We start from the raw sequence: 21671 nt of genomic DNA on the forward strand, positions 1-21671 counted from the left end.
AAAACTCATATTTTGTTGCTCCTTACTTGTCTAGCCAGTCTCAGCTTTAGCTTTCCTTATACGATTCCTGTAAGCTCAGGCTATACATCTGCATTTTTCTATGATGATTTGTCCTTCCTTCCATATTCTCTCTCTCTCTCTGTCTCTGTCTGTCTCTGTCTGTCTGTCTGTCTGTCTGTCTCTGTCTGTCTGTCTGTCTGTCTGTCTGTCTGTCTCTCTCTCTCTCTCTCTCTCTCTATATATATATATATATATAATTTTTCTTTTCCCTTCCTCGTTACATTTGCTGTGCAGCCAAATTGACTTTTTCAGATGTTTCCCATGTTTCATTTTTCATGGGATTATTTGTGATTGTGCTTTTTGCAACTCCTTCTTCAAGAACTCCAGACTTGCTAGCTGTCCTTTTCCTTTAGCTTGTTTAGCCATGGGAGTCCATCCAGTAATTCCCTGGGGAATCTAAGGCCTGAGAGACAGACATCATTGTTCTCTAAACTGTCTAACAACTAGATCTACGAAATTGGTACTAGAGTAGAATGTGTTAATCTACCTGTTCTGCAGCTATGCCCTTTTGATGACCTACAGAGTGTTGTACTCTTCTTGAATAAACCAGCTACTCTTTTTGAATCAGCTAATTAACTTGTTAAGTGCTCTTTTGATAAATTGGAGTATACATTACTGTTGAAGCATGAATGACTTTTTGTTACTGTTCCTAAATCAGCCAATAACATGTTGATTTTATCTGGAGACTGTCAAAGGTGAATTGGTGAGCCTTTCTTACACCTGAAGCACAAATGATTTTGAGATGTGTGTTTGAATTATTTAATGATCTTGTCAAATAATGAATTTGTTAATCTCAGTAATAGCTGCCTCTTTCTTTGTATACTGGAAACGTACCCTATATGTCAAGCCTAACTTATTTTATTCTATTTTTCAGTAAATGAAAAATAAGTGGGTCATCAACAATGCACTTTCTAAATTCTTCAATTTTATCAATGTCAGTCAAGAACATCTACTGCAGAGTACAATTGTAGCAGCAAAGCAGAAATACCAGCAGACGTGTTGAATACTTATCACTATAACTGAGCAGTGCAGTTTCAAGGGTCAAACTGGATAGGCTAATTCCCTTTCAGTGATGAAGTTGGTAATCTCTCCAGTTACTATTTAAGATGGGCTACTGAAGTTCTTCAGGTCTTCACACTACAAATAATGTGATTAAAAGCACAAGTGAGCAGACTGTAATCTTATTACACTCGAATTATGCCTTGGCAAGGCCTTCTTCATTTTCTCACTTGGTCATTCACTTACACTACTTGCTTTGCCTTCTGTAGCTTTTATACTTTCTATAGCTATGATTGGTAGCTTCTTTCCATTTAGAAGTCTCAATAATTTGGATGCTAGAGTTGCTACCATCCATTCAGTCAGCATTTATTTTATTATTGAGATAAAAACCAGGGGTGCCATACTTCAGTCCCTCAAATCTGGGATTCTGATTCACATATTTTGCAAAGTTTTATAATTATCCATATTAATAATTTGCATTCCAGTTATGCAAATTTAACACATCAATCATTGCATTTATTTCTACTCCTTGGTACCATTTTTATTGTAATTGCTTCTCTCAGAGAACCAAAAGAGTAATAGTCAGAGACATAGCCATGTATATAAAAGGATCTTATAGCAGCTTTAAGACTTAGGCCCGGAACAGCCCACCACTTTGCAGAGGCCTGGGGCCGAAATTAGGACTCAGGAGAACGGAGCATTCAAATGCTCCGTGCTATCCCGGCGCCATTTGGCACATGCACTCTCAGACGGTGCACGCGCTGATGACGTGCCTTGTGCATCGTGTCCAAATGGTGCGGTGAACAAGAGATGTCACCATGCCACTCCAGGGCGCTAATGGCGCTTTGGCAGTGGCGTAGAAAGGAGCTGCATTTTGTAGCTCCTTTTTGGAGCAGATTGTTGCCACACCCGTGTGGTTGCTGTGGCAACGATCCAGGGCAGAAAGGGGCAGCGTCTCACTGTCCCTTCCTGCCCGTCTTTTTTACCAGGCCTAACTGTGCAAAAAAAGTTGTAGCATAAGCTTTCATCGACATGATCTACTTCATCTAATAATAACATATTTGAATAATGTTTATAGTTCTCGGCTTGGAACAGAGAGACACAAACATTTATCATACACAAGAACATACAATGTTAGAATATTGTAATCCAGTCACTGGGTCTTGCATCAGGAGAAAAGAGAGATATAAATTAAAAAAATTAAAAATAAATGAAAAAAATAAGTGCTATTTTGTCATATTTTATCTAAAAAAGGGTGAAAGCCAGAAAGAATGGACATTTGGCAACACAAGTCTAAACATGCCAGTGTCACTAACCAGCACAGTCAAAGGTGACAAATTATGGGAGCTTCAATCTAACACCAAATGGAGAGCCACTAGGTGCCCACTTTGACTTTAGCAACAGAACATGGATAAGGAAGCTTCTTTGTTTCTTTCTGTCATCTCAGTTTATATATATAGATTGGGTTGCTTCCCTCTGTCAATGATGTTGGGGCATGCAGAATCAGGATTAAACATGCAACATGCAGAATACATGCACATGGAACAGGAATGCCACTGGAAGTAGAGTTAAAAAAAAAGAGTTGCTTGCATCAGTGGAATTGGGGATCTATTCCAGTCTCAGTGGACAATTTTCCTTCTTTTTATAAAGGAATGCCACCTTGAATCCCCTGGAAAATTCTAGAGATTCACAGTTCCAAAAGCATGGAAGGAATTATCTTTGAACTATATTTATTCTGGATTTGGTTGGACTGAAAGTGAAGAATACCAGACCTTGAGGTGTTGTGTTCATTGTGTGGAATTGATGAACTGTGGTTTATATCGAAGCACACAAATTTTGCATAATATATATATCTGGAATAAAAAGGATTAAAATAAGAGAATGCAGAAGGCACGGAACAAAGGGATTAAAATATTGTGAGAATGCAAATGCCACAAAGATACAGAACATTGATTAACAAAACCATAACAACAATGGAAACTTGTCCAGGATGAACATGAAGTAGATTCTTCCAAAGCAGTCCAAAACATTCAACACAAATCAGTACTGATTTCAGAGTAGCTGTCATGGTGTCTGAAGGAGAATTCCAAATTCTTTTAAATGGCAATAACAAATTCTTGTGAAATACAGTAGCAATTCTAATTCAGAGGTATCCAGTAATCCCTATAACTGTCCTGATCTTATTGTTAAAATCAGCGTTGTGTGTAGATTCAACACTATATAAATAAAGCATAATAATAATAATAATAATAATAATAATGTTAGAAAAAAGTGTTACAGTTCTATCTTTCTTTCTAATGTCTGGGATGGGAGAGGAAGCTAAATAGTTAAGTTTGGGAGCATCTTTTACTTCCTCCCCTCTTCAAAGAATATAGTGCTAAAAGTCCTCCACTATCTCACAAAAAGAACGTAACTATAACCAAACGGAATATAACTACACAAAGTGTGTTTTTTAAAATGTAGAATAAACTGACTCCCTCACCCAACCACCAAATTGTTGGGGTTCTCTTTGAAGTGAAGTGATGAAAAATATAAGACTAAGGGCTAAGCTTAACTGAAAGTTTTCACCAACATTATTTCTATTGCAGAAAAAGATTATCATACCAGCTCTTATGCACTGGTAAGTTGCCTTTAAAACGTTTAGGAAGCATGTGTGTGTGTGAAAATCTGGGGTGCTTCCTCAGTGTCAGGGAATCGTCGGCTCCCCTCCAGCATCACTGAATTGTTTGGGGAGAGGCAATTTCTTCTAAGAGGAAACTTTGCATTCAGAGGAAACTGCCTCTCTCCAAACGACCCAGTGACCCTGGAGGGGAGCCAATGATTCCCTGACATTGAGGAAGCGCACCAGGCTTTCACACACGTGTGCTTCCTCAATGTTTTAGAGGCAATTTACCAGTGCTTAGCACTGATGTGAAAATCTTGATTGTCACCTGATAAATCTCAGCATATCAGGATGCTCTTAATGGCATGGAATTACTGTATATATTCATGTATAAGTCTAGAAATTTTATTTAAAAAACTGACCCCCAAAACCTGAGTCAACTTATCTACATGTCAATGTAACTACTGTATGTTATCTCTTTACAAAAAAGGAACCTTCTTCTGGGCAAAGTCAAGAGTGTAATCTGTTCTGGCAGTACTGACACCGCTGCTACTGTCTCATCCATCCAGCTTTTAGAGTGAGGACAGTTATACCTGCTCAAATTTTGTAAGTTCTTTTGCATTGTTTTCCTTTGCTTCATTCTTTAGAGCCTTTGTTACATGCCCCTAAGTTTTACCCTTGTCTTATCCATGAGTCATATCAAAATCCATAATTTTGGCACAAAACTTGCCCTCAACTTGTACATGAGGCCGACTTATAGTTAAGAACAGGGGTAGGCAACCATTTTGAGCTGGGGGCCGGGTTGCTGTCCCTCAGACAACTGGGGGGCCGAAGCCAAAAAAATAAATAAATAATTATTATTTTTAAAAATTAATTAAATAAATAAACCGGAACAAATGTAGGACAAAATTTTCAAATGGTGGATACTTTTTTTAAAAAGTGGAGGACACACGAAAAAATTTGCTGATTTTTAAAAAAATGTTAATATAAATGCATGTTTCTGAGGCTTCTATAGGCAATTGCCCCTGCACGTGAGAAGCCAAAGGCCCCGGCGGCAATCAGTGGCAGGACCGGGCTGGGGCCGGTCCCAAGGCCTCACCGGGCCGCATCCGGCCCGCGGGCCGCAGGTTGCCTACCCCTGGTTAAGAATATACGATAAGTCCAATTTAAAACTAAATGAAACCATATATTTGAGTTGATATTTATACCATGGTTCTTTCCTTATGTAGTCTGTCATACTGCACAGTGGGGGGAAAGCAGAATGGTTATAAACAAGCACATATAATCAGTTAGCAGGTCAGCATGGTGAGGTGGTGGTACAGAAATATAGCATATTTTCCAGTGGTATACATGACAAAACATAGGACCATAAGAAGTTGCATTCTACTGAATAAGACCTTTGGTCTATTTAGCACAACACTGTCTGCTCTTAAGGTCAATCAATAGCTCTCCAAGGTTTCAGGAAAGATCTTTTTCCTAGCCTTGCCTGGACATCCCAGGTATTCTCCAGTGGTCTTTCATGCAAATACTGACTAAGCTCAAATCTGATTAGCTTCTGAAATCAGGCAAAAGAGAGCATTTGAAGTGTTATATGATGCTGGCAAATGGCACACAAGTGGAGATCAGAGAAGTGGGTACAAAGGCCATGCATTCACCAGTAACCATTTGGTTATAAAATGTGGGTGTTTTCCAAGTGTTGCATACAGTCCAATCCCTCCCTTAGTTTCAATCAAAATGTTGCATGTTATTCTGTGCAGGAACTTCCCAATCCTCTTTCAGCCATAATTCACAACCCACCAAGCTAGGGGCCCTCTAAAGTAAATTTCCAGTAATTGTGGGGCAATGCTGTGCAAAGAGGCCACTGGATTCTGAGCACTATACAGAAAAGGAGATCTCTGAATCAAGTGGTATTCTTGATATCTCAGGCCTACTCCAGGATTAGAGTTCTACTGTTGTCCAGTACAGCCTTCATTCCAGCTTCACTTCTATTTTCTGTCATGCTGGATTTGGCAGGACATTGCCGTCTTTAGTTTCCAAGTCTATGGCCTGAGACAGATGGGTGAAAGGGGCATGGCAGCAGCGATACTAGGGTTAGGGACCGTGCACCAGCCGCACGGTCCCTAATCCTAGCATGGCATGGCGACGTCCTGATGACGGCATCCCGTCCAGATGGGCTCCACCATCCTGACATAAGTGACGTGCAGCATATACACATAGCTGCACGTCGCTTATGTCACGATGCGTCATTGGCACACTCGTGACGTCCACCTGGCACCATAAAAAAAACCCAGTTTTTCTGGGTTCTTTTTACTTCGGAGGGATGCTGCGTGGTTTGGCAGCTGTGGCATCCCTCTGGAGGGAAACAGGTCGCCGCCAGGCCGCCCTTTTGGGGTGGTCTCTCCTGGGCCTATACTGTTAACTCTGTATGATTACTTGCATTGTTTCATCACTATGAGCAGAATTTAGCTAGAAATCACTTCACAGAGCAGCCTTCAATGCTGGATCCCAGTGCTTGCCACTTTAAGCAGGCATGTCTTGTAAAAGAGCTGTATCAAATGGCTATAACAAGTGACACAAAAAGCTGATAGTTGGAATGTCAAAACATAGGTGTTTTGGAAAATTAAAAGGTCTCATATAAGTGTACATGTCTTCAGTATGGGGACACAGATGAACCTATTCATTGAGATTACCAAGTGTCTTGTAATATTTTTTTCCTTAGCACTGAGCCATGGATGGTTATGCAGGCAGACATCTATAATTTTCATTCCTTGCAGACAATTCACCTGTACTCTAAATGTAAATGGACATCCTGCAATACCTCATGGCAGTGTTCACTAGTAAAAGGGATACTTCTGTTTAGATTTTATTTGAGAATATTACTGTGTAGCATTGTAAAGTCCAATCTTGCTTGACTACACTATTCATTATCAGGAAAACTCCAAACAAGTATTCAGTTTGCTGAAGACACAGATTGTATCTGCTGTTATTTCATCTTTGCGACAGCTTTAGTATATCAGTTAAGTTGCTAGGATGACACAAAGTACATCAGTAAACAGGAAGGCAGACAGAGTGAAAAGGTCCATATATTCTTAGTCTATTGTTAACTGCTGGGGTTAACTTGATCAAGACAGAAAAATTTACACATTCTAAGAGATTCCATGTAACAACTTGTGAAGAGCAGGAGCTAAATTATATCATCTCACAGTTCTCAGATTCATGATAAAGACTCAACATTTTCAAAATAAAAATCGAATAATGTTGTTCTTCAACCTTGAAATTCTATCTTTTCACAGTGCACAAGTAGAGAAATGAATCAATTTGATTTTTTTAAAAACAAAATAAAACGATATGGAAACCAGCACTTGGAATCATCAACAAAGGCCATCTCCAATGAAGAGAAAGTTTCATTAGCGTGAACAGCATATCTGAGAGAGAGAAAAGCCCAGGTCAGCATGCAATGGCTGCATGACTAATAGGCGAGAGGAAGAATTCAAAGATATAGACATGTTATTCTGTAGAATTAGTATGTAGAAAGAGCTTGTAGCACCTTTGAGATTAACTGAAATAAAGAAGTTGGCAGCATGACCTTTCGAAGGAGAGAAGAAATGTGTGGAAGGAAATCAACCCAAGTTTGAGAGTATTGGGTATATAGATAAGAAAGCAACAGTGCAAATGAAAGAAAGAGGGCACACACTGGGGAACTCTGTTTTCCTGTCTCTTCCAATACTGTCCCCTAGAGGCATACAGTAATTTTTACAAAAAACACACATGTTTCACATTAGCAACAAGAATTAGCTAAAGCTTTTATGCTATGTGCTGGAACCTATGACTATGATTTTGTCTTTGATTGGTATACTTTTTAACTTCACTTTTTTCTATGTGAAACTCATCAAATATCAGATCAGTATTATATTGCTACTAGATAAAATGTAACTTGGTTTAATAATATATGTTTTGGAAAGTTGGCTTAAGAAAGAACCAGCAGAGTAAATGAAAGTACACAACTAGTTTAGTTCTTCCTTTTGTTTTCTAAGATTTGAACTCAAACCATGAAAGTGTGTGTTTTAATAAATCATGTCTTAAAAGTGCCACAGAATTCATTGTTTTACCTGCAAAGGACTGATATGGCCAACCTTTTACAAATCACCAATAATTATACTTACTAATATAAATATGAAATTTGTTTTTTCCAGGGATATTTCCTAGTTGCTCTGCCCTTACCCTTCAACATTTTACAGATCAAAAACAGGACACATGTGGCAAAGCAGCATCAAATTGTGGATAATATGATAACCATTATTAATGAGGAAGAGCATGCAAGCTAAGAGAGGTTGCAGCAATTTGCTTTTACCTAGATTTACTAGGAAGGACAAGACTTTACTTCTCCTCTCTCCCCTGCTGAGTTACAGGAGTGCAAACTACTTTTGCACTTTGAACTTCGTCTGCAGCAAGTGACGTAAGCCCAAGACAAAGGAGGGAAGCAACCAGATAAGAGAGAAATTAGGACATTTTAAAAGCAACTGAAAAAGTGGGATGTCAGAGAATTAATTGTGACTGTCCTTGCCAAATGAGAACACTTCTGTTTCTTAAAATGCCTCTTAAGTATATCTTACATTTTAAGAACTCTAGACAAATTAAGGTTACCAGTGACTTGTTATGTTGGTGTCATGCTACCTCCATGATCACAGAAAGAATGCCTCTAAGACTACGCTGTGGAATTCATCATAGAATCGTATCGAAGGGACCACAAGGGCCATCCAGTCCAATCCTCCCCTGCTTCAAAGAGAGTTTAAAATATTTTGCAGTAAAAAAGTCAGAAAAGGGGAGAGAAGAGAAAAGGAGGGGCTGAATTTTTCCCTTCCCTGAAGGCTCAGGCAAAACAAACTCCTGCAGCCTCTCCTAGCCTGTGGGGTTTTCATCATTATAACTTTTGTGATCTTGGTTGCACTCTGGTATTGCTTGGCCATGTATTCCAATTTTCATCTGTAAAATGTTGGAGGATATGCTACCCTTGGCAACCAATGTCTGATTCTTAAAAGGCAAAAGTGAAATATACTCCCACATCTTTTGTTACAGTCAATGATGGATGTACAACAGCAAAATTTATGCATCACACAAATTAACAGGTCAACAAATGTAGCTGCTAATCTTTCACAAAACATGCTGTCTATGCAAGCACTAAACAAAGTTGATGATTTTCATGTAATTCATAGATGAAACAAATAAAATAGAACAAAAACAAAAGACTAGGTCTTCCTATAGGGCTACAATTGCCAGACAGTGCTGCTCTTCCATAATCCAAAAACTTGCTTTAATCTATTACTACTGTCTTCTTAGAATCCACATTCTTAAGGTTGCAAATTCTTCTTATAGGTCATCACAAAATTAATGCCATCTCAAATAATCAGCATGGGAAAAAACAGCTTGCCATGTAAGAGAAGCAACACATGGAGTATCTTGAATTTCAATTAAGCACATTCTACCACTTGGATGATCAGTCAGTTTGTATACAGGGCCACTTCACATACCCAGAAGAAAGTGAGAAGACATTTAGAGCATGATTGTGAACAGTGTTTATCTCCTTGCTATTTAGTGATAAAAGGCTGACTGAACACAACAAAGACTCACTAGCCCAAAAGAAAATAAATATATTCTCAGATCATAAAATGAGAAATGTCTCTCTACTGCAACTCTTAGGATGAGGAAGGAAGTTAGAGAATGCAGAGTAGTTTTGAAAACAGAAAAAAATAGGGCAAGGACAAAAGTACAATTCCAAGGGAATCCCAGGAGCCATCTGATCTTGTTCTGCTATGGGAACTTGGAAATTAAAACAAAGACTTCTTTGTATCAGCTCCTGAAGACGGTAGTGGCAAAACAGATACATTGTCTTCCTTTGGGTCTGGCTCTTACTTAGAAGGGAAGAAGGAGTACAAGAACAAAAAACAAGTATCACAAAATGTTTTTTTCTAGCTCACTACACACTTAACTGTCTGTCTTCCTGTTTTAATTTCAAGGGAGAGCTTAACTAAACATGGCGTAAGAGGCTGAGCAGAAACAGATAGAAAATTATGATTACACTGGATAGGCAAACATATCACCCTATGAAACAGGGAGGAAATCCTCTCTTTCTCGCGAACCATAACTATGAGTACCTCAAGTGTAATGCAGCATGTCCGAAAGGAGCATTCTGTTGAAGATAGAAATGCTAGGGTGAACAGTCCAGACACTGGATTACAAGCTAATTGGTCCCAATCAAACTGGAGAGAGGAAGTGTTAGCAAGCTGGGAGAAGCTATTTATAAACTTTGAATTCGTGGAAAGAAACAGAGACCTAGGGAATTACCTGGCAACTAAGGAGATTTGTTGTTGTCGTTAACTGTCCTCGAGTCAATCTCAACCCATTGCAACCCTCTGGATGAGACATCTCTAAGACTCTCTGTCCTCCACTACTCTGCTTAAGTCCTGCAAACTCATACCCGTGACCTCCTTAATAAAGTCCATCCATCTAGCATGCGGCCTTCCTCTCTTTCTACTTCACTCTTCCTAGCATTATTGTTTTTTCCAATTAGTTGCGCCTTCTCATGATATGTCCAAAGTACAGCAGCCTCAGTTTTGTTATCCAGGGGGTCTGTGAAACAAATAAAACATTTTAAGTCCAGTGCACTGGAACATGTTACAATTGAGCTGCACTCAAAAAGCCACTCAACTTGTACCATTAACTTCCAAGTACTGAGAGATGCCCTTCCCATTAGGCAGAATGAAGAAATTGCCAGAGGCAGCAGTGGAACCATACTGGTTGTTACCCCACTGTTTGTCCTTTCTTCTATACAGCTTATTCTGAGCTCCTTAAATTGGCCTGATGCCTCAGGTGTGTTGTGGGATATTTCCCAATGTCACAGCTAAAGAAAGAAGAAACGACCAGTCCAACTGGCTTCTGTACATGTAACGGGAGTGAGAAGGAAGCAACATCTTGTAATTTGCCTTAATTTCAAAGGTTCTTGGGGTAGACCTGACTGTACTTTCTGTGCAAAACTGTAGTTTTGTTTTACAAAACCAGAAATAACACAGAAAGAGGTAATATGCTCTGCTCCATTCCTCTTGCTTGTTAGTGATGTCCCTGTGGTTGAAGCTCCTCACACTTTTTCTTGTTTGCAAAGACGTAGTACGATTTGAATTGTGGCTCCTGTGTGGAAAGAGGAGAGTAAACTTTCCTCTTTTACAACAATTTTCCAGTTTGTATATTTTCCTTTCCCCAATTCTCTTTGATATAATGGCTTTCCTTCCAATTTTTATATACAGTAAAAATCAAGATGAATACACTTGATGATACATTTTCACAATCTGTAGCATATATGATATGATGCTACTGTATAGCCCTACTTCTTATATAATCTCCCTTTTTATAATAACAGTAACTGGCTTCCTCTCCACATCTCTAAACTCCAGATCAAATGGAAAGTTCCCTTTTAATGTATAACTTTTTAATAAAAATAATTTAAAGTAACAGTAAATAGCAGCAACAGTAGTAATAGTAGAATGTGCACAGCACACAACAATCATTCTTCTTTGTGATTGTAAGATGCCACAGACAGAGCATTACAACATTTTTAGCAGATTTAATTTTTTCCCCCATGTCAGTCCACTCTCACTTTATCCCATATAGACGATTTTGGATTTCGGAATTCCAGATAAGGGATACTCAACATGTATAGCATATTCAAAGTGAAATAGATTAAAATTATTACTTTTGACAATGAGGATGAAATATGTTAATTAATCTTATTCAGGAAGCCCCAAAATGAAAACTGAACCAACAGAACACAGGTACACACTATTGCCTGTACAGGTATATTTATTCTTGCTTAATGTACAAGTCAGCCCTCTGGTCTTGTTGCGCTTTTAACTGATAAACTAGGACTTTGTTGTTGTTAACTGCTCTTCAGTCTACCCTGGCATACGGAAACCCTGTGGATGAGACACCTCCAAGCCCCCCTGTCCTCCACTGCTCTGCTTAGATCCAGCAAACTCAGGGCCATGACCTTCCTGATTAAATCTATCCATCTGACATGTGGTCTTCCTCTCTTCCTACTACCTTCTGCCTTTCCTAGCATTATTATCTTTTCTAATCAGTTATGCCTTACCATGATGTAGCCAAAGTATGACAGCCTCAGTTTCATCATCTTGGCTTCTAGGGAGACTTCAGGCTTGATCTGTTCTATGATCCATTTGTTTGTCTTACTCCATCATAATATGTGTTTCTGTATAGTGGTGTCAGACAAATGCAAGTAATTATGTGGTTTGGAATATTAGTTTGTCCAGCTTGCAAATGCTTGGACACATTCAGAAGGAACTCTGCCAGAAGCACGTTAGATTAGAGTTGTTAGCCCTTCTGTTCTTATGCCTTGTAACAAGTAACAAATAAACCTAGAAGCCAAACTGAGAGCATCTGGGTAAAAAATAAAGGAGAACAAAAACTACAGGGATGTGGTTGTGGGGCCTACTATAGACCTCTAAGCCAAACTGAGGACTTGGGTGATGCCTTCCTGGTACAGATGAACACACATTCAGAAAGGAGAGGTATAGCAGTAATAGGGGATTTCAACTATCCTAATAATTGTTGCAAGTCGAACTTTGACAGAAATTTAAGTTCCAACAAATTCCTCACTTGACTTGCAGACAATTCCATTGTCCAGAAGGTGGAAGAGGCAACTAGGGGATCATTTATTATAGATCTGTTCCTAACCAACAGTGATAATCTGGTAAATGGGGTGGAAGTGGCAGGATCCTTAGTTGGAAGTGACCATGTTCTTCTGGAGTTTGTTACACAGTGGAAAGGAAAAACCAAGCTTCGACATGCATTCTACACCTTAAGAAAGATAATTTCACTAAACTTAGGGAAATACTGGCAACGATGCCATGGTCAGGAATACTAATAGAGAAGGGGGTTCATGAGGGGAGAGAGTTTCTTAAAAGTGAGATATTGAAGGCACAATTTCAAACAGTTCCAATGAGGAGGAAAAATGGAAGGTGTCTAATGAAACCAGGATGGATTTCTAAAGAACTTTCAAAGGAGCAAAGATTCAAAAGGGACATGTACAAGAAATGGAAAAGGGGTGAAATCACCAAAGAAGAATTCAAATATCCAGCTCATGTAGGGAGAAAGTCAGAAAAGTTAAAGCACAGAATGAGGACAGGCTTGCTAGAGAGGTTAAAAACAATAAAAAGGGCTTTTTTGGTTATGTTTGTAGCAAAAGGGAAAACAAAGGAATAACAGGGCTGCTGTGTAGAGAAGAAGGCAAAATGCTAACAAGGAACAGAGACAAAGCAAAAATATTCAGCACTTTCTTTGCCTCAGTCTTCTCTGAAAAGGAGAACAGTGTCATGAGGAAATTGAACCAACAATGTAGTAGGGGAAATGCAGTACAGAATAGGTAAAGAGGTAGAATACCTGCCTACTCCAAATGAATTCAAGTCTCCAGGGCCAGATGAATTACTGTACATCCAAGGGTATTAAAAGAACTGGCAGAAGTAATCTCAGAACCACTGACAATAATCTTTGAAAATTCAGACTGGAGGAGGCCAAATATTCTCCCAATTTTCAACAAAGGAAAAAATGAGGACCCAAACAATTGCCACCCAGTCAGCTTGACATCAATACTAGGGAGTCCACAGTCTTGCTAATTCAAGGACCAGATCTCAGTCACTGAATAGGCACATATTACAAATTCATTTCATGTTTGTTAATTTTTAATTCAATGGGAGATGCACATTCCAGTATCTTCTCTGAATTAGCCCTGAGGCTACAACTCAGAAGGCATCATGCGCGCACACAATTTTTATTTGAAAAACAAATACACCTGCCCCAACAATATACCATGTCATAGTATGAATTGCTTTCAAAACCTTTAGAGGATTGCCACATGATACATATCTATGTATTGCTGTTGCTAATTCGTTGTTTTCCAAAACAGAAAAACTGGTTGAGTACATTGGTTATTCACAGGATCCCCTGTTTTTTTTTCCTGAGGGACTACTTCCTATTTATATTTCTATCTCTTTTTCTTCAACTAATATTTTCCCCAATTCCTTACTACATTTCAGTTTTTGTTCAGAAGAATGATTGCTCATAAGTCATTCTTGAGATATAAGTAATGCATGTATTTATGACACCATATATTCATGAATCAGACACAGATCTACTGAGACTTGTGCATGTCATTTTTCAGAGCACTTCTGTGACTAAAAACCATGTGATGCTTTTCATTTTGCAGTAAAAGAGAATCTGAACATGATGTAACTGAGTTCCTTTCTGTTCCATGAAGCAAAGGGTTAACTCCTCTTCCACCTTGGAGGGTAGGGTTAAAACAGTGGTTACATGCTGTCAGAAGAGAAATTTGTGGGGCGGGTTCATCTCGATTTGGGGTTGTAATTTGAAAAGCATAAGAGAACTAGATTAGCATCTAAAAACAGGGGGAGGGCTGCAACAATATAGCTAGCAAAAAGCTTATAGAGAAAAAATCCAACAGAGAAAAAGCTGGTAGGTAGAACAGATGGATGAGCCTCAGGAGGTCCATTTGGAATCCTACTCATAGGCACTGCAAGAATGCCCCACCCATGACTTCAGTTAATTTTGCATGGCCTGGTTCTCTCTCATCTCCTGCCCATTGAACAAAAAGCAATAGCAATAGCAGCTTCATTTATATACTGCTTCATACTGAACTAAGCAGTCTGTAAGCAGTATACAACTATAAGCTAATTTCCCCCAACAAGCTGGGTACTCATTTTAGCAACCTCAGAAGAATGCAAGCCTGAGTCGAGCTTGAGTCCTGGCTGGTACTGAACTCGCATCCTTGTGGTTTGTGAGTAAGTGGCTGCAGTACAGGCATTTAACCACTGCACCACCAGGTCTCCTAAAAAGGAATCAAACTCCCCTTTGTATAAAAGCAGGCATGAAAAGGATAGCTGATGACAGGACTACATCCAGGACAAGACTTAATGGAAGAGTGAAGTCAGACTAAATGCGCCAAACAACTACTGGGTAGCAGTAGTATTGGAGGGTGACATTGACAGAGGTTCTCTTCAAAACCATAGCAGTAGTACCATAGCTAAGACTTGTTGCAATTGCGCAGAAGGAGACACAGTAGAATCATAGAATCATAGAATCGTAGAGTTGGAAGAGACCACTAGGGCCATCCAGTCCAACCCCCTGCCATGCAGGAAATCCAAATCAAAGCATCCCTGACAGATGGCCATCCAGCCTCTGTTTAAAGACCTCCAAGGAAGGAGACTCTATCACCCTCCGAGGGAGTGCATTCCACTGTCGAACAGCCCTTACTGTCAGGAAGTTCCTCCTAATGTTGAGGTGGAATCTCTTTTCTTGTAGCTTGCATCCATTGTTCTGGGTCCTGTTCTCTGGAGCAGCAGAAAACAAGCTTGCTCCCTCTTCAACATGACATCCTTTCAAATATTTAAACAGGGCTATCAGTAAATTCCTTTTAAATATATTTTAACACAAAACCTTATAATGAGACAACTCTAATTGTAACAATGAGCTATTGTAGTAGAGAAGAGGACAACTAAGAGTAGGGCTGTAGCCAATGAGGCAACTGGACCCAAGTTGAAAGAACTTTCAGTTGTTGTTTGTACTGTGTTTTTTGAATTCAGCACCCCAAAATACATTAAAAACATCGTTTTTTGTGGGCTTTTTGGGCTATGTGGCCATGTTCTAGAAGAGTTTATTCCTGACGTTTCACCAGCATCTGTGGCTGGCATCTTCAGAGAAGCCAACCACAGATGTTGGAGAAAAGTCAGGAATAAACTCTTCAAGAACATGGCCACATATTCTGAAAAACCCACAAAAAACTATAGATGCTGGCCATGAAAGCCTTCAACGTCACATTAAAAACAGCTGCAATGTTGAAAATAAGTCCCCCCCCCCCATCACAGACCTCTGTAATCAGTGAAGTAAAATAGAAAATGCAACAAAAAAAGAAGAATAAAAAACCTCTTCCACAAGAAATCAAAGGGAAATTTAAAGCAAGAGTGGAGATGCCATACCATCAGCAGGGGAACACATTACATGACCAAGTATAAATAAAAAAGATGATGGAAACAATACACTCAAGAACTATATATGTAAAATAAATGAAAGAATGACAGATTAATTCAATGAAGAACCACTTGAAAATGAACCTACAATTTTAGAAAGTGAAAGTTGCATTCAGAGCACTTGGAAAAAATAAATCACCAGGAACAGATGGCAAACCAATACTGCTTCTTCCAGCCACAGAGACAGAATCTTCTCTAGTTTTATTAAAATCTATCAACAAATATGGAAAACAAAACAATGGCCCACAGACTGTCAATGCTCAATATACATTCCAGTCCCCAAGAAAGAAAGAGGGCCTGTAATCGCCACATGACCAGTGCATTAGTCTCCTATGCAAGCAAAGTGATGATCAAAATTCTACAATGAAGATTTTACCATATATGGAGTGAGAAATACCAGATGTCCAAGGAAAGGAAGCTTTGATTTTTGGGATTTAAAAAAAAAATTGAAGTCATGGATAGTTGAATCCATGGGTACAGAATCTATGGATACAGAGGGTTAACTACACTTGTCCATTTTGTGTTCATTTCATGTGTACTACATGGATATTTCAGCATATTCAAAGAAGTGCTGGGCCAAATATCCATACCACTTTTGAAGGACCATTTGAAGGATGATTTCCAGCAACATTCTGGAAATAGTAAGATTAGGGTGAAAATTCTAATGATTTAGAATGCTCAGCTTCCCCTTTACTGTAAAACTCAAACTATTTTCTTCAAAGAGCTTATTAATATAAAACCAAGCAGCAGAAAAGATTTTATTTCCCCCCTTTTTTAAAAAAAATGTTGTCACTTTAGATGGTGGTGGACATGCAATTAGCAGTCTGTGCACATTCTTCTCTCTCATCTAATAGCTTAATGAGAACAAATTCTCCAGCCTCACATAGCATAGTCTACAGAGCTACTGCTAGGGAAAAAATATTTGGTTGTGGAAATGAATTCTTGCTTCTTTGTGAAAGAAGAGAAAGTTTAAAATCTTATGCTTTCTTGGCTACATCTGGACTGCAGAAATAAAGTAATCTGACACTGCTTTAATTGTTATGGCTTAATGCTATGGAAATCTGGGATTTGTAGTCTTGTGAGATATTTAGCCTCCTCTGTCAGAGTGCTGGTGCTACACAAACTACAAATCCAAGGATTCCATAGCATTGAGCCATAGCAGTTAAAATGGTGTCAAACTGCATTGTTTCTGCAGTGCAGATGCAGCCCTGATCTTATATTCATACATCCATTTGCCCCAAAATTTGCCTGGTGTTAGAACTGTCTGAGTCTATCAATTGTTCGAAAGGTTTAGTGCAAATATTTTGTCCAGACTCCACTTCAAAAGTGCTTGCGCTATCAAAATTACATGAACCTCCCAACATTCCTCACTGCTGGCTAGGCTGTGTGGGGTGTTATGTAGTCCAATAATATCTCCAGATTCATAATTATCCTACTCCTGATATGAATTATCTGAGCAACAGCTCTGTAGAATGTTAGCATTATTAATGTGCTTATCTGAAGGCTGAGAGATCACAGTTTGTGTCAGGTCAACCATATTGTTCACAGAAGAGGTGAAAGGTGAACTGCTGGCTTTCAGATTTACAGCACAGTATCTTAGCTGCTGTACAGTATTATCTCCCCAAGGGTTTTCTTGAGACTATTATATAATTTGAAAGGAATGTTGATATGGCTGCCCATAACTAGCTCCCAGAGATTAGCTATTCTTTTTGGGAAAGCATACTGCGTTAGTCTGGAGAGATACGTTGTTGTGAGTGCCTCTTAGCCTGCCATACATCCCCAAGCTAGCCTGTTGCCCTTAGGTATGGTAGAGGTTATCCTGTTGTTGATGCAAAAATTAAATTGTGACTGTTGTCACCTTCTCCACATGGAATACTGGAGTCAGGGGGATGCATGGGAGCAGCATCTCACCCTTTGGCCTGGGCAGCAAAATTATATTCTGATATTTACTCATTTCATACATGCACACATGAATTAAAAATTTCAAAGGTTTTCTTCACTACTAGGCAAGACAGAGTTTTTGTGTATTTCCCCCAATGATCTGGGAAAGTCACTTGTATAGTCTTTTTTTAAACAGTATTTTCATGAATTAATTTATGCAGAAGCAAATCCTTTTTTTGCAAAACCTCTCCTCCCCCCTTGTTATTATGCTGGTCTTTTCACTTTCACAAAGGGTGAACATCTCACAGCATGTGACAATTATTTTCAAGAAAGTCTTGATGTTGGATGGGTGGATGGGAAACATACTTTCTTATTGCTGATGAGAATATTTGCAAATAAATAATCTTTTCTCCCCTAGTGATGATTCTCTCTTTTTCCTACACTGCTAGACAATAAAGTGTAAACTTCATAGCACATTCCCATCTCTACTATACTCTGCTAGGTCTTGGTTCTGGCAGTTTTCCCAGTGATCCAAGACAACCCTGAGTGAATGGAATTTGCCCCCACTAGGGAATTAAGTAAAATGTTCTTAAAGAGGAACAAGGAAGATATTGGTTATTCCACTATTGCCTACAAACTTCTTCTTGCAGCCTGTTTCTCTTTGTAAAACAGGAAAAGGTAGGTTTTCCTTCTTAACAGAAACTATGCTGGGGACAGCATGGCTCTCAGACCTTTTACCTGATCTGGAATTCTAATGGTTTTCCTTTCTACTGAGGAGAGAGAAAGGAAGAACCCCATCTGAGCCCAAAGGTTATGGAAATAAGGATGAATTTTCTAGATGTCTCATCTTCACTGAGGCAATAGTGCTTCCTTGCCCTTTCCCTGAGTGATGGGGAACTGGGAGTAAGAGCAGCCATGAAATATTGCGGACTGTTGAGCTGCCCAAGCTGACAGTGAAGATGTTCCTTTAAAGTTATAATCCAATTGAAATTTCCTAGATTCTGTCATATCTGGCCATTTTATTTATTTAGGGACCTATACCCTACCTTTCTATTAGTAAAAACCATTCTCAAGGAGTTCCAATGCCAGTCCAAAAATAAAACAATAAAAACTTCTAACAATTCATAAAACATATGTTGCCATAACAGAACAAAAGGGGAAGAAGACTAAAAGAACAATACAGAATAAAACCGTAAGAAGATATAAAAGCCATTACAATTGACTGAAAAACTGGAAAAACTGAAAGGCAGTGGACTTGTGCTAAAATAATAGTAATGATAGAAACATAACTTTCTTAGAGTAGAAAATCCAAAACTGGATTGCTGGCATAGTAGAGTGGCCTCTGGGGGAACAGAGCCATGTCCAACACTGAAGGCAGGGAATCCAGGAAAAGAGGCGCAGACATTTTCTCTTAGTCAGTGGGCAGGTTCCTATGGAGATGTCTTTACAGAAAAGGAATCACAAATTACATCAAAGTTATAAAACACTTTAGTCATGTTAACTAGTATGCAGTTGGGCACAGGTACCCAATCCAGTAGTTTTAAAGGTGAGCCCTTTCCTTACTCTATTCTCACACATGTTTAAATGGTGTCAGTATGTGGCAAACTGTGGGCTTTATACATTCTGGAGGATTTATTTTTATCTATTCTGTCTAGCCTCTCAAGTTTCTTCTTTCTACACTAAGGGCCGAAACAGACGGCCCTGAAGGGGAGGGAGGTTTCAAGTTGCCCTGAGAAAGCTGGATCGAGGTTGCAGCAACCACAAGCCATGGCTCTAATTTGGCTTTTTGCCACACCGTCTGTTTCACTATGTTTATAAAGTGTATATGAAACATAAATGAATTTTGTGTTTAGACTTGAGTCCCATCTCCAAGATTATGTATGTATATGAAAATACAAGTATTCTGAAATAAAAAAAAAATCTGAAATCGAAACTCTCCTGATCCCAAGCATTTTGGATAAGGGAGACCCAACTTATTTATCAGCTCATGTAATATAATAATGCAGTCAATGGGCATGCAGATAATAGCACAGTACAAAACAGAAACAGGAACAAGTGTAGCCTGTAAGAGGTGATGGTGCATTTTTGTGCCAAATCTGCCCTACCAAAACAACACAGTAAATGATTTGCTATTAAATAGTGTTAAAACATACAAGAAAGCAAATGCAAATATGACCTATGCCAACATGGAGGACAATAAATCTCTAAACATGGCAGCTTTGGTCATCTTGGATATGTCAAAAGAATAAAAAGGTATGTACAGGGATCTCCTCTGCAATGAGAACAAAATGTGTTTCCTGACTGAAACAGACCGTGAACAAGAGATCAAATTAAAATTCATCATAGAGTTTCTCTCATTAATTTAACAGCTTAGTTTTTAAACGAAGAAGCCTCTTTGCTTCCATGGCCATTCTAGGGAGATCATTTCATAGTTTCGCTTGTTTGACTGCTAGAAACAACTGTATGATATGCAATGGAATTAATTACTGAAGAGTTTAGGCCTGTTACCAGGCTAGCAGTGGAGCTACAGACTGCTTTAGATGAGATTATGCTTCCCTTGAAGACTTGTGCTCCTTCACTCCAGGATTCAGCCTTGCCTCCAGATGTCCTTATGACAATTGCAGCCAAGGGTGATTCTGTCACTGTGGGTGCTATACCAAATCCACCTATTTCTAAAGAATAAGGTTCTGGCATAGTTCCACATACTGTATTTACGAAACCGTTACATTACTTAAATGTGTTCTATGTAAAATTGTATTTGAAGACAGCCCAGAAACTTGAATGAAGCTGTTACCCAGAACAAGTGGTGGGTTTTGTAACAGAACTAGTAGTGTCAGGATTTTTGTGGGTATAATAATTTCCTAATGTTAATGGCTTACATTACCAATATGTATGTGTTAATTGCTTTTGTGCAGGTAATGACATGGTGAAGCAAAAAAAAGAAGAGAGGATTAAATGAAAGTAAGAAGAATTAAAGGATTAATGATCACATCTTCAAGAAAAGACCATGAACAGTCCATCTCATTACAAGGAATCTTCTGCTTAGTGTACTGAATTTATACAGCAAACCACTCATCGAACTGTATACTTGGAGGGGTCTTGTAGACCATTTAGTCCAATCCACTGCTTGACACAGGAAAGTCAGAGCTAGAGCATCTAGCCACTTCTTCAACAAGTCAAAGCAAATCAGCCACTTAAGTACATAACTGGCTACATTGTTCAACAATAATTCAGATTTTCTCCTAATGTTCAGGTGACACCTACCCATCTGTAATTTAAAATAAAAACAAAACTTGTGTTTGCTCTCTTCTGTGACAGCTCTTCTGGGTTTTGAAGAATGCTATCAAGATCTCCACTCCTCAGGTCCTCTCCTGGCTAAAGTATTTGATTCTTCCAGCTTTTCTCTGTGGGATATATTTGCCATACCTCTGAGTATTTTCGTTGCCCTTCTCTGAACCAAGAGCAGCCTGTGGTTTAAGCAGAGATCTCATCCCACAGTGGTGGGATAAGAACCTTGCTCTCACTTGAAGCATGGGCCATCAATATTCTGAATCCAATCCAAGGAAATCATACAAGAAAGAAACAGAGAGCATGCAAGGTCAACACAATAACAGTAGCATCCTCCAAGGGAAGAATCCATCAAAATATGTATCTTATTTATTATTGTACATATAGTGGTGTTCATGTGAAGCAACCAACTAGCATAGCTCTCAAGTTCATGTGGTGCAGATATATAACATACAGAATGATGAAGACCTAGAAAGTGAGTTTTTTTTACTTAAACAAATAACTGTAGGAATTGAAGATGAGTATGAAAAAAGAAACAGTAGCATCAGCTCGTATGGACAATTGTGCATCTTGTTCAATAATGTTAATGTATGAAGAATTCAAAGACATAGCTGTGTTGTTCTGGGGAATCAATGAGCAAAGAAATCTTGTAGCAGGAGCTTCAGCCTAAAATTAATGGGGTAGAAATGCCAAACTTAGTGGATATGGAAATGAGGTGACAAGTTCAGTTTTAT

General features: G+C 38.8%; 1 protein-coding gene across 1 annotated transcript in view; it reads right to left on the reverse strand.

Moving 5' to 3' along the window:
- Positions 1-279: 279 nt before the first annotated feature.
- The window catches only part of LOC121920950 (protein bassoon-like), a 167193-nt gene continuing 145801 nt past the window's right edge, over positions 280-21671 (reverse strand). Inside the window, exons 4-5 of the mRNA XM_042448292.1 lie at positions 2832-2912; positions 280-1197 (exon numbers count right to left, since the gene is read on the reverse strand). Coding sequence (XP_042304226.1) covers positions 2847-2912 — 66 coding nt within the window. The 3' untranslated portion in view covers positions 280-1197; positions 2832-2846. The remainder of the gene's footprint in view (positions 1198-2831; positions 2913-21671) is intronic.

The sequence above is a fragment of the Sceloporus undulatus genome, chromosome 2 (genome assembly GCF_019175285.1).
Source record: "Sceloporus undulatus isolate JIND9_A2432 ecotype Alabama chromosome 2, SceUnd_v1.1, whole genome shotgun sequence".
Classification (NCBI taxonomy): domain Eukaryota; kingdom Metazoa; phylum Chordata; class Lepidosauria; order Squamata; family Phrynosomatidae; genus Sceloporus; species Sceloporus undulatus.